The sequence below is a fragment of the Perkinsus marinus genome, assembly GCF_000006405.1.
Source record: "Perkinsus marinus ATCC 50983 genomic scaffold scf_1104296939964, whole genome shotgun sequence".
NCBI lineage: Eukaryota > Perkinsozoa > Perkinsida > Perkinsidae > Perkinsus > Perkinsus marinus.
The window spans coordinates 46558-60119 of NW_003212979.1; the positions used below are offsets into that span (position 1 = coordinate 46558).

The 13562-nt window shown below is 47.5% G+C and overlaps 5 protein-coding genes across 5 annotated transcripts in view; all 5 read left to right on the plus strand.

The window, feature by feature from the left end:
- Positions 1-6458: 6458 nt before the first annotated feature.
- Pmar_PMAR005463 (conserved hypothetical protein) lies at positions 6459-6846 on the plus strand (the record flags this gene model as incomplete). The annotated part of the gene is made up of 2 exons (XM_002782177.1): positions 6459-6585; positions 6724-6846. Coding segments are annotated over 2 exons (250 nt in total), but the record flags the coding sequence as incomplete, so codon positions are not given.
- A 594-nt stretch (positions 6847-7440) lies between these two features.
- Pmar_PMAR005464 (hypothetical protein) lies at positions 7441-8054 on the plus strand (the record flags this gene model as incomplete). Its single annotated transcript, XM_002782178.1, has 4 exons — positions 7441-7508; positions 7575-7676; positions 7881-7971; positions 8016-8054. 4 exons carry the CDS (start codon positions 7441-7443, stop codon positions 8052-8054), a joined length of 300 nt encoding a protein of 99 aa, XP_002782224.1.
- Positions 8055-8300: 246 nt separating this feature from the next.
- Positions 8301-8693, plus strand: Pmar_PMAR005465 (hypothetical protein; the record flags this gene model as incomplete). The annotated part of the gene is made up of 2 exons (XM_002782179.1): positions 8301-8468; positions 8607-8693. The coding sequence occupies 2 exons, from the start codon at positions 8301-8303 to the stop codon at positions 8691-8693; spliced, it is 255 nt and encodes an 84-aa protein (XP_002782225.1).
- Positions 8694-10007: 1314 nt separating this feature from the next.
- Pmar_PMAR005466 (cathepsin L, putative) lies at positions 10008-11511 on the plus strand (the record flags this gene model as incomplete). The annotated part of the gene is made up of 10 exons (XM_002782180.1): positions 10008-10108; positions 10154-10248; positions 10295-10417; positions 10461-10568; positions 10626-10719; positions 10842-10980; positions 11021-11162; positions 11212-11278; positions 11329-11411; positions 11459-11511. The coding sequence occupies 10 exons, from the start codon at positions 10008-10010 to the stop codon at positions 11509-11511; spliced, it is 1005 nt and encodes a 334-aa protein (XP_002782226.1).
- A 1864-nt stretch (positions 11512-13375) lies between these two features.
- Pmar_PMAR005467 (thiolproteinase SmTP1, putative) overlaps positions 13376-13562 on the plus strand; it is a gene marked incomplete at both ends in the record, with an annotated part of 1254 nt that continues 1067 nt past the window's right edge. The window contains one exon of the mRNA XM_002782181.1: positions 13376-13382. Within this exon, the coding sequence (XP_002782227.1) occupies positions 13376-13382 (7 nt within the window). The remainder of the gene's footprint in view (positions 13383-13562) is intronic.

A 13562-nucleotide genomic window follows, 5' to 3' on the forward strand; every position in this document is an offset into this window, starting at 1 on the left:
GTGACTCATTCACGTATGCAAGCACAGCGTGAATCATTGACGGTGAATGTTTGAGCTACGAGCATATGCCTTCTAGAAGATGGCGTACATGACTAGCATGAGAGCAAATCATTTAGTTGCTTCATCGACCACTCGAACGTATCAACGGGACTTAGTTCCGTTGAGACGTTCGAGTAGTCAAAGAAGTTGTATTGGGATCTAGTCTAGCAGCTAGACTCTAGCTTGACTGGCAAATACCTTACGAATCGTATCGAGTGTTTCACATCGTGCGTCAAATATTTGCGACACGATGGTCCCGCACGCATCTAACTTATACGCTCGAATCCTAGTTTATATGAGTTGCCTACGAATCTGTTCCTGCGCGTATTGATGATTGACAACAGAGCTAGGCAAGTATTCGATAAGGAATCTACAAGAGAAGGAGGACTCATCGTCATTTCAATTGATCTCGATAGCTCGGAGATCTCTCGCAGCAGTGGAACTTCCACTATGGAAGTCCACTGCTGGAGCTTTCGTGGGACCTTCCAATCTGCTTGTAGTGTGATCTTGCGCAGTAATTTCACTTGCGTGCTACACGTAATTCATAGCTAGATCGGCGCTGCTGGTGGTAGTTGGTGGCTGACAGCCACTGGCTGTTCCAGCTGCTAGCACTCCTCATTGTCACTCCACCCTCACCACTTATACTAAGGTCTCTCTTGGCTGTGTTATCTAATCTGAGCACTAGAATCATCACTTAGTTCATATCTGTCCCGATGCGGGATTCGGGTTTTGATGTTGTAGAATCAGGCACTCCCGAATCCTACAACGTGCTCACGCGGCATGCCATAGCGGCCATGCCATGGCATGGCGCGGCAAGTCGCGTGGCAACTCCCACGCCGAATTCGAGGACCAGGGTTTTCATTCCCGTGAACAAGATAGGCCTGCTGCTAGAAGAGTAAGGAAGTCGTCCACAGTCCAGAAGTTTGAATCGCTCATCAGTGATCAATTCATTTCCGATACATCCCATCAAACACACTACTTCGAACCTTTTTAGTGAAGCTCACAGAATAACAACGGCGCTGAGAGGCTTTTAATGACGAATCTTGCCGGTCCGCGAATCGTAGGTCTATCCCCTAAAGGATATTTTCGTGAGGGGGAATGGAGGCGGTTTCCGCGAGCCATCTGGCTCGGACGAAAACCGCAATAGGAGATTCAATTCAACCGTAGAAATGTAGATTCCGTTAAGAATATTATCCAACCAAAGTTATCCGACCCCTTAAGAATCTCCAGACTGGAGACTCCAGTGACGATGTGCTTTCGATGATGAATCGCACTATGTCAATCGAGGATGTTGATCATCAACAGTTGAAGTAGCGTATTATTGTCCATACTTTACCAATGGTAAGTTACCATCTCGTACCGTACGAGATGGTGCGATTCCTCAGGAATCGCACGAGTCGTACGTCATTTCCCACACTGCAAACGCGATCCATATGAGCTGAGCAGAACCAATAGAGATCCAGATTATTTGTTGCAACTTGCAACTTGCAAGGCATGAGATTTAGCCTTGAAATCTTGATGCCATCAAGGTATCTTATACGTATGCGAACATTGCATTCGCAGGTATCACTATGCTCGTGACCACCAAGTTTTTTTATCGGCTACCAAGTAGGTTCACCAAAGAGCCATCCGACGGGATAACCACTTGATTGACCATGTTAGCAGAACGGCCTTGACGACTTTTCCAACCACAACGTCAGTTTTGGGGCAGATAATAAGAGAGGCTGAAATATGACGTCGTTTCTTGCCAGATATTTGGCAAGGAGCCTCACTTGTGCCCTCAAGCACAGACCGAATACCACGTATCTCGATAGAGTCAGACTGTTTGAATTTAACCAAACTAATCCAGCTATCTTGATAAGAGCGGGCTCATATTTTGTATTGATAGCCCGAGTCGTCCAACGACGAATACCTTCGAGTTACTGGAATCCAGTAACGATGCCTGGCGATTACCAGATCGAAGGAATCATCATCAGATTCACCTTCGAGGCGTAGAATACAGATCTCATCATGATCTTCACCAATATAGGGGTCTAGTCCCTTGGGCAGTTCCTTCACGATCTTAATGTCATCTTCGTCAAGGTCTTCGACTTCTTCATATTTGAAGTAAGAGAAGACCGTAGGGCCCCAAGGGGCTTCACCGATGCAATCTGCATCTACCCAACAATTGGCTACATAACAGATATCAGCTGAGGTCACTACATCATGACAAACTCCATGAGTAACAGCATCAGCACTGTAAAAGATTAGTAACTACATGCTTGAGCTTGACCTTGTGGTACTGAAACCAATTCCTTAGTTCGGGTTCTTGATCTCTCAGGCCTTTGACCAGAGGGTTGCACATTCTCATGCAGGCGATAACAGTTGATCTGGCAGTCTGTGAGGAAGAGTGCTTCACAGTGGCTACGTTTTGACGCAGGCTCCCGTATTCCATAACGACGCTTAATTGAAGGATCTTCTACGAAGGAAGCACCGTCTTCTCTTGCTTCCTCTCCCATATAACCTTCTTCATTATCTTGAGGCACGGGATCAAGCAGGAGCTCTTCCTCTTCTTCATTGGCCGAGATTCAAGATTTAACATCATTTAAAGAACGTTACTCCACCCGATAAAGAGTAAACTCATTGTCATCCCTAACAGTAGCACCGTCGTTCAATATAGTCATAACCATTTCCTCCGTTCTCAATGACGTTGGTAGCTGTCTTCTGTAGCACAAACTCTCTAGAGATTCAGAGTGTAAACGCACCAAAAGAGGACCAGACCAGGCCCAATCAGATAAACAAGGAGCTGCTACTATTTGTTGCTTGACTCTTAGGTTCATGTACTGCGCGGGCTCCCTGTGCCGAACCAAGTACTATAATAACTCAATACCCGTCTCGCTACAGATAATGGGTTAGGTTTATCAATACAGTGATTAATTACCTCACGGATATAGCCTCAAAGTAATACAGATACACTTAAGCAATAAGTGGAGCACTCCACAAGTGCTTATACCAACGTAATCTAGCTTCTACGCACAAAGGTTATCAGTTGTAAATCTCGCTCGCCTGAAACGGTTAGGATCATCAACCACTGTGATTCTCGCTCGCCTTAAATCCCTAGGAGAGTCTCGCTCACACAGGTCTACAACAAATCCAAGCATCCAACGAAACCGTAGTAGAGTAATCCGTGATGATGGACTTAGGTCCAGAAAATGGCAAGCTCGTCGTTAACGGGTGGATGGGTTATGGTTATAGGTTCACTTAGGGAAGGAGCGTGCAGAAGGGCAGTCACGCAATCGTCCTGATACTCTCGTGGGCCCACGCTCTACAGGAGCTCCAAACAAGTGCAGCCTCGTTCTCCTGTGCGTGCGGGTTCTGATGTCGCTCGCCCTATTGTGTACGTACACACAAGCACACTCGTGTGTTGTCACACAAGTAGGAACCAATAGCGGCCACAAGCTAAAACGGTAGCCGCTTAGACATGCTATGACGCAGACGCAGACAGTTGAAGGGTCACTCTCTCGGCTAGAGCTGACATTCTTATATTCATTTCAGTTTGGTCAACAGACAAAACCTGTTTTATTCTTGCAAGTTTAGCGGAGCATTGCGGTAGTAAAATCACCTCTGTAACGAGAGAGTATGCAAAACTGGAACGCAGAGCACACGCTCTGCACGTCACGTGCATACGCAAGCATGCGTGCAAGATGCGTGTGCGACAATCCCGTGGAAGTTAGCCTGTCAATCCCTTGGTTCCATGTGGAGCAACAATGCACTACTGGCCTGATGTGCTTTAACCACACCCACCCGACCCGGATGATATGCGCTGGGCCCGTATCGGTGTACAACAAGTAAAACACAGTTCCCACCATGCCGTCCTGGCCACATATGATCTTTGGCGCATTTGCAAGTCATGGATTATCCGATCACGACTCCTGACACTGTCAAGACATGTGTGCGTATATTACCCATGACCTGTACAGTTTGGTGCACTCACGTGTGACACGTGACGTGTCGTGCGGACTCGCTACGTTTCGTAATATTGAACGTCGGAGGTGCTCCATGTCCTCCGCATCTCCGATCTATTGTGGTGTCGCAGAGAGCGGGCTAGGCTTCTGAGTGTAATTGTACGACGCACTGGATTGTATCCCTGGTATAGAGTAGTATTATAAGATTGTTTATGGTAGCTTACTTGAACGAATCCATGTTCGGCTGCCTTCGTCAACTCATACTCGTCGGTCTCGCCTTATCCAGAGATCCCGAAGGTTCATATACCGCGTACTTGCCTAAACCTTATCTGGATTTGAAGTATACATTCTCAAACAATGCTCAAACAGTAGAGATTATGTTCTTTTGTGGGCTTGGTATCAGACCAACCAGGGTGACCTTTGATGTCCTTAAGGAGGCTGATCAGCTCTACAAAATACCTACTACGACTCCGGGAACCTGGATCCCAGATCCTAAGTGGACCGCCTTCGTGAGAAGCTTTGTTGTCAAATGCCCGGCGTACAACTCTCTGAAGCGAGGTGACTTGTCCGACATAGAGTACGATAGTAAGTTCGACCACCCGACTGTTTGGGTAGAGGGTACCCCGTTGAGATTAATACACAAAGAACTTTCTTCCCATTAGTTGGTATTTTTTCGTCAGTGGAACTCGTAGCGTACCAGTCGCTTTGTCTACCACTATTCAGATATCTGTTGGTCTTTATTTTATTTTTCATATTAGCCTATTATTATGCGGGTATGTCGAGTGACTCTGAACGGTTTGTCTCCAGTTCTACAAGCCTTTTCAGGCGATATGGTGACGTCGACTCCTCGAGTGTTAAAGTATTCGTAGTCATTTCATTGAGTTTTCATGAATATTATCAACGCTCTGCAGCTCAGTCATGTGAACCGTCTCTCTCTCGCTTTTGCTTCCGTTACGAAAGTTACGTAGTAGACAAAGCCTACTGGTAAACGGATCAATAATCTTTTCGACGCTTTACCTTATTTCCTGTACGTCTGCGTGATACTGTTATACGCAGACCCAAGTCTTTTTCATAGATCCTTGTATTGATCCCATCAACGGGAGGACAATGTCCTCAGGACATCAGCTGAGTGGCCATCGTCTCTCATCGTGAGTACAATAGACGATTCTTGCATTCGCACCCCTTCATTGCGCGCTGTACGCGGAAACACATTACCCCCTTCGCCTTATCACTGGTACGATTGTTTATGAACTTTACCTTTTTTCTTCGCTTTTGGAGTCGCCTTGTATTAAAAAGTCAGGGGGCGGCTTCTATCGGAATCAGAACTCGTCCTGAAAATGAAATCGGGCTTCTATCTCGCAACATTCACTGAGACCTTCAATAGACACAGTGAACATGAGAATAATGACATTCCGTTACCGCCTTTCTACAGCACCAGTTTGTTGATCACAATGTTAAAGCAACATCGTGAAGCTCCTCGTGGTATCCGCCGTTGGCGGCAACAACGCTGGAGCAACAGGCTGAAAAGGAATTTTATTAGATGCGTGGTTGATGACCTCAAATGCCGAGGGAAGGCCCTGAGACTCCCGCTCTTCTAACTTCACGCCTGGTATCCATGCTCGGGTAGAGCTCAAAGCACAGACTTCGGCTGGAGAGTACGTGGGTACAGCCAATGAATCTTTCGAAATATTGTAGACCACAACGGCAATGCCAGCGCGTACGCCCTAACAACGACTTTCATCTGACAACAGATGATACCTTATCTTCTGAAAACAGGGGATATCTCGTAGGCGGACGATGAGTGTTTCAATTTTGTCTCAGTCTGCTTAGTCTTGCGATTGATTTCGAACTGAGGAGCCAACAAATGGATGGGCGCTGAGAGTCTCAGCCTGAGACTTTTCATACATCAAAGTTGCGTTTCTTAACGATACAATAAGCTATTGTTGATATTGGTATTCGGTGTGAAGATATACCTGTATTTATAGATCTCTCGGCCGTTTCGTGTCTACAATGCGTGGGAGTTTCTTGTGCACTTTTCAACGTTCGCGTTTAATAAGCAACTCGACTAGCTGGGCCTATCTAGTGGAAAATGAGCAACCTTGATTAACTTCATCACGTCACCACGACATGTCAGGACACGTTCCAGTCTGTCATCGACTGATTGAGTCAACTTTCTGATCTCATCAGGCGTCACACTTGCCGACACTTGCCGGTACATACAAGACAATAAGACTACTGATCTGAGACTAGTGGCAACGCTGACGTAGACTGATTGGCAATCTCGCGCACACTTGGAAACCCAGCCTTTGCTGAATGACGGCTCGGGGTCCAATCCTACACTCTCGTCTTGGGAGTCTCGAGTCGTCGACGCTAAATTCTCACGCCCTACGATGCAGAGTTTTGGGCTCGCGGTTCCTCTCATGACTATTTGCCAAGATTCAACAGGTAATTGGTCTCTCTGATCAACAATCTCAGTGCAAGCTCGAGTGGGAAAGAGGTCCTGTTCATGGAACGAGCAGGAGCGGGCAAGACCAGCATGTGGTCCATCATCTTCGCAAATTACCTTAGAACTACGAGAAGCCCCTTCCAGGCCTCCAACTTTGTTAATTCCTCGCGATGGTCAGCGACGCTTTATCCTGTCTGTGATTTTCAGCTCGGGAGACCGATAGGCTGCATCCGACCAACCAGTTAATGAGGCGTATCTTCCCTCAGTTGTTCTCTGAGGTCGATCTCGCCTTAGGTGGAGCACAGTCATCTGAGGTTCCTCGGCAATGTGACCTTGCCCTTGTGGGACTACGGAGCACCGGACGTCTTCATGGAGAACTATTTCGAGAGCCAGAAGGACCACATTACCCGCAATGCAGTAGCGACTCTATCGGGAAGTTGAATTTCCCGATAGAAAATCCGGAAATTCCGAAATTCTCAATTTCAATCCATCCGATGGTCTCGAGGAAACAAACTTCGACAATCAGAACGAGAAGGCCCTCGGTCGCGAGCTAGTAGTTGAACGTAATAATAGAGTTTCACCCATTTTACGGGAAGTGGAGTAATCTCGATTAAGAACGCGATATTCGCGTTATGTAGTAGTCTTGGAATGTATTTCTCACTCGTGTTTTTCATATTACGGGTGGAAGTTTCACCGTGAAACACCAATGATGAAGCTAACGGTCCAGGTTCACGTCCTCCTCCACAAATTTGACCTCGTGCCGGAGAACGAGCGGGAGGCTCGCTTCAAATAGTAGTAGTCGTTCCAACTTGAGAATCTCCCACGACGGGTTTTGCTGTCATCAGTTACTCTGAGCTTCTCCCGCCATATTTCGCTGGTATAACTACTCAGATCTTCTAGGCAAGCATCTAGGACGAGACACTCTATCGGTAAGTGTGGTGATAGAGAGATATTATAATTTGTGTGGTGGTCAGAGCTTGATGGGAGAGCGCTCATTCGTTGATTCCCGACATGGAAGAGCTGCAGAGAGAGCCTGCCAATCTCGCATGTGCTGTGGAAGCTGACGAGGTCGGCGGAGAGTACGCGATGTGGAAGCCTATGGGAGTGTCAGGTGGTCTTGTCTGAGGAGTCTACGTTCCTGCCAGGAATTTCCTGGTCTTTGTCAATCACAATGCGGAGCACATGACCGACCCGCATCGGTTCGAGAGGATATCAAATATTGTGAAGCAGTTCAAACTGAGGGCCAAGTGAGCCAGCCTTGGAGTTGTTCCAACGCTAAACGAATCTTGAACTCAGCAAGCACCACGCTGCTTTGAACTCTTTGGACCTCTCCAACTCCGACTTTCAGGCCATAATTAATCGCTTTGCTCCCAACACGTTCGTCATGGTGGTCACCTCTGATCCGAACATTCGTAAGCCGGGCACATTTAATCTCGGACACTATATCTCAGATTCGGCCGCTACCACAATGTGGTAACCACATGCAACATCAATGCTGCTCGAAGCCACTTCCTCGCGGTAAAACAGTGCCTTAAAGACACTGTACAGATTCTTGTGTGTAGACCGAGCGGTTCCTTCTTGTGTAGTTAGCCGCTGAAGATAAGGGAATCGGGCTGCATCTATGAGCGGATCGTGTAGCACTGCGGCTAGTAGCAGGAGACGGATCTTGTGAGAATGATTCAATCTTGCGATGGAGCCATTTGAATTGGACCTCTAATATGGGTTGGGAGTAGTTGTGTCGCGGCCAATGCTCTCGGCGGTTCGAAGGGCTATATAACGGCTGCTCGGTTTCTAAGTCCTCCAGGTTTTATGAAGCATCATAAACAACGGGGGAAGCCTCGAAATACCGGTGAGAGCTCGATGGGATTGTGATGGAGGTAGATGGGTCCTTTAGGGCTGTTCGAAGATCCTGTGAGACGTTTTGTGCGGCTGCGAGAGGAGGCTCGATACTTCTCCAGGATGCCTCCTCCGAGGCGGATACCTCTGGCAAAGGTCCCCCGATACAAGCCGATGATGCTCAAGGAGAAGGCGTGCCGCAGGTGAGCTGCTCTATGCTGCACAGAGGATGATCTCTAGAGAGCTCTATGGTCATCGGAAAGATGTTTCCTGTTTCATCGCATCATCAACCTGGAAGTATGGCAGGGATGTTGAAACTCGGCATCTGTATGTGTTGGAAGGTCTCGCTTCTTGCCCTCGAGAAACGCTTAGACTTCTTCCTCTCGGCGACTGCTGTTAAGCGGCAACTCGCAAAGCCCCTGAAGTAGATAAGCTCAAGGTATAGCAGTAAATGATTCCTATGTTACCGCAGGATCGGCTATACGCCCTATGTTGTGGAGTGGTTCGTGCAAATTTGCAACCATTTGGCGATCGTATCGTATGGGAGTACACTTTTACCCAAACGAAACCTTCACCTATTACTCCACACTGTGGAGTCCACGCTTTACTTTCATAACAAACCAAGTGCAAAAACTATGCAGAAAATGCACTATAACCCCCCTCCGTAGGAGTTACGGCTTCCCCGGAGCGAAGCGATGCGGGGTGCTAGTGAAATTTATCAAAGCGCGCACTGCAGCGGCTGCCGCGTCTGTAGCGCAGCCCAAACTAACTTTATAGCAGGAGATTCTTCCATTATACACGGAGACCATGCTGACCGTCGTTTACTGTCCAAAAAGATCTGATTTTGAATCAAATTTTCTGTTGATTTCCATGATTTTTAGGCCCAAAACCAAAAATTTTTCTAAATTGCCTATCTTGCACGCAGTGATATTGCACTTGCGCAAATTGTGCAATTTGCGAAGTGCAAAAAAAGTGCAATATAGAAATGTAACACCCTTAGGTTAATGCCATTAACCTATCATCCTCCGATTAAATGATTTTCCATTAACTTAATGGGAAATCATTGAATTCGTGAGTGACTCCCCTAGATGTGGACAGCGTGAAGCGACTTCACGCTGTACCGAGGACGCTGAGCTTCCTCGTCGCTTCATACCCACAATTGCTCCATGCAGTATTACTACAGCACTGGCTTCATGGGATTCGCAGAGCTAAGATAAGCAAGTGAGATATGCAGAGAATGACCCGGGATTCTAGTAATGGCGTAGGTTGCACAGTGACACGATAAGACCCATGTGAGGGGAAGCCAGCGGCCCACACGATCACGCGTTCACGATCACGCCGTCTCAATTGCGTGTTACACCGAGCGCTGTATGAGAAAAAAGTGCTCGAGTTGAAAACTGCTGAGTTTAAACTGTACGTCTTGGGATACTACCGATTGCGACTGCCGCGGCATGTGTGGTGCGATTGTCTGATATCACCACCGGCTCTTTCTCTCTCCTTCGCTTTTCGTCTCGCTGAGTCACCTGGGAGGGACGACCACATCTTCAGGTTGCTGTAATTTGTGCACTAAGGTGGCGTTCACGTGAATCGATCGATTTTTCCGTGACGGAAAACACGCTATACCGCTGGGAAGTTTTCTTTGTTTCACGTCACATCGACTACAAACTTCGAGTTGCACAACACCCTTAGGAAGCATACCAAGTCCAACTCCTGCAATACTATCCGCAGGCTTTGCTCCTCACATGATGATAATCATCTCATTTCTTCTTCTCTCAATCCTACCTTTGGTCAAGTGCTTGGAGGAGGGAACGGTGGATTTGGCTTTTATGGGTTTCCAGCATAAGTAAGGTGATAATCAGAATAATCAGGTATTATGATGTTTTTGCAGGTTCGGTAAGAATTACGAGTCCAAGGAGGAAGAAATCAAGAGGAATGCCATCTTTCGAGCCCACCTCCATTACATCGAACAAGTCAACGCTAAAAGTGAGTAACATCATGTCCGCCGGGAGCCGAGTGCCGAGCTGCGCAGATCTGTCTTACAAGCTGGGCGTCAATGAGCATGCGGACCTCACACACGAGGAGTTCGCCGCCCTGAAGCTCGGCACAAGCTCGAAGATGAGTATGAAGAGGGATGATAAGTTGGTTGTTAAAGGTAGGACCAGCTGAACATGCCAGCTTGAGCCTCTTTGTGTCAGCTGATACCACACAGCTACTAACCTCAGTGGATTGGAGAAGTAAGGGTGTATTAACCCCGATTAAGGATCAAGGGCCCTGTGGAAGCTGCTGGGCTTTCTCCGCGACCGGTAAATCCCTTGGACATGCATGTGTGTGCCTTTGATTTTCGTGTGTGCCATTTTCAGGTGCTCTTGAGGCGCAGTATGCCATCGCTACGGGTAAGCTCTTGTCACTCTCCGAGCAGCAGCTTATCGATTGTAGTTCCAGCTATGGGAATGAGTAAGTGGCACCACATGCATGTGTTCCTCATTGCATATTGATGTCATATTCTCTTGCATTTTCTCATTGCATTCTCTTGTGTATACTTCCAGTAGGAAACTTTCACACTATTTTTCTCTCAGGGGTTGTAGCGGAGGACTCATGGAGAATGCTTATACATACATAAAGTCAGCTGGCCTCGATCAAGAGTCGACCTATCCTTATATTGCTAAAAACAACGCCTGTCAAGTCTCTCTCGAGAAACGGTCCGACGGCATCCCGGTAAGATCTGCATTAAACAGTACTATCATCCTTTTTACAGGCTGGCGAGGTTACCGGCTTTCACATGCTAGATCAGACTGAGCAGGGCTTGATGAAAGCGCTGGCGGATGCTCCGGTCTCCATCGCCATGTATGCCTCGGACCCCGATTTCCGCTTCTACCAATCCGGAGTGTATTCGTCTAGTAAGATTTGCGCCCGATGCTGATGTGTACAGAATATTACGGGTTTTAGAAACCTGTCATGGAACTATTGATCACGGTGTTGTGGCGGTTGGTTATGGCACCGAGAATGGAGAAGAGTAAGATGACACAATGTGAATGTTTACTGTATTTTTTGTCTTGTTGTCAGTTACTTTGTTATCAGAAATTCTTGGGGATCCTCTTGGGGCCAAGATGGATACTTCTATTTGAAGCGAGGAGTTTCTGGTTACGGTGAGCTTCAACACTCATCATGACATCCGCGAAGTCGTCCTTTTCAGGTGAATGCAACATACTCGAGTATATGTGTGTTGCGACGCTCAAGTCTCGCTAACCAGCCATGAGATTCAGAGATCAGTGATTTTGGTATGATCGCGATTCATTGAAAGGCATTCGTATACAAGCGGCTCGCACTTATTATGCGAGAACCCCTCCTCGAAGAGGTATTCTTCTTGCACTTATCCGTTATTTGCGAACCTCCACTTTTACTTACAACTTTTCACGAAACAGTCTGAGGGCTTGTAACTCAAGAATCTCATGTTGTTGTGTAACAGTGTTATGAAAAATAAGTGTTACAGGGTAACACGAACACAACTTGCATCTGGTGAGGGAGAATGATTGTTGGTTTCTGAACATTCCTATCCGAATTCATATATAAACTTTCACAATAAGCAATGACACTCCTGAGCTCAGCTGAGGAGAGAGAACTATCTTCCAACACTGCGTATAACTTATCCTAATAAGTTAATTCTATTCAAAGACTACTCCAAGTTATAATACCCATCCAATATGGTAGTCAGTCCTTCCAATTTACTACTACTACGATATGTACTATATGATGTCTCTGGCCACTTTATTCCACAAGGCAGCGTCACCACGAAACCACTTTTCAGCCTCTGGGGTACCAGGCGATGATGAATGAAGGCGGACAGAATGCTGCAAAAGATGAGTGGCTCACGCTCAGCCGCGAGTTTCAGAGTGGCTATGGCCCGCTGTGGATCCTCTATCCGGGAAAGTGTGGCTCTAGCATGCTCCCGGCAGCGCTTCCGCTTCAAGTTCCGGAGGTTCCGAGAGGGGGACGTAGTTCAGGACGAACATACGAAGATCCTCGTATCCTCTACAATCTCTTCTGAAGCCAGCGTACTCTGTCACGAAGCAGATACAGCTCACGAGTCCACCATACTGGCCACTCCGGGCGTGCTCGCTTGCTACGCCGTAGCAGCTACGGCGGCATTCTTGTACAGTTTGAGCTAAGGTCTCGCATAATTCGTCCGTGACAGCAACGACCTGATCCCACTCGAGTGCAATGGAGGTCTTGACGCCAGCGAAGTCGTGGACAGCTGAGGAGATTCTCTCTGCAAACAATTCCTCATCAAACCAACTTTTCCCATGCCAAGGAGGCGCAGTGGGGCATTGAAGGCGAGAAGATAGGACCGTCGTTATTGTGGCGTGATCGGAAACCATTGACATGCGGTGTGACCAATCAACCTTCCACCAACTAATATCTCGAGATAGCCGCTCGGAGCACAGTGTGACATCAGTATGAGACGTGATCTCGGGGCCATCGCTAGCGGTCCTGTGACTTCGAAATGTTGGTGGCGAGTCTGGGTCATTGAGGAGCTGCAAGTTGAGGCCGTCAGCCCATTCCTCGAGGACTTGGCCTCGACAGCGCTGATAGGACCCCCCGTTTGGCGGTGTGCCCCACGAGTTGTTCCACGCATTACTATCGCAGCAGAGGATAACGTGATGGCCATCGATGAAGTCTGACAGACCGGCAAGGCACTGCTCCATAGTGATGCGCCCATCCGAGGGACAATATCCAGAAATTAGGCGGATAGCTGAGTAGCGAGTGCCCTTGCAAGGAATGTCAATCATCACCCAGTCCCTAGAGTCGACCAGACCACGTACTACTCTATACGGTACCGACTTCTTGACGAGTATAGCAGTGCGACTAGGACTTTGAGCAGAGATGAGCAACCAGTCACCTTTAGCCGTATCCAGGATCCTTCTGCATTGCGCTAGCTTCGGCGGCTCCTGTATGGCTATAATATCGGCATCTAAGCTATCTATGGCTTCTTGGAAAACTACCGTGCTCCTACCCATATTTATCTGATTAATTCGAATGTTACAGTGGCCCATCTCGTTGGCCTTGGCTAATATAGCCTAGCTAGCGACCCTAGGTCGCGTCGAATGAGGTTATGGACGGTGGGCAGACCCTGTGATCGGTGGCGGGGTGGTTACCATTGCAGTTAACTACTACTACTACTACTACTACTACTACTACTACTACTACTACTACTGCTACTACTACTACTACTACTACTACTGCTACTACTACTACTACTACTACTACTACTACTACAACAACGATATACAGTCTAAAGC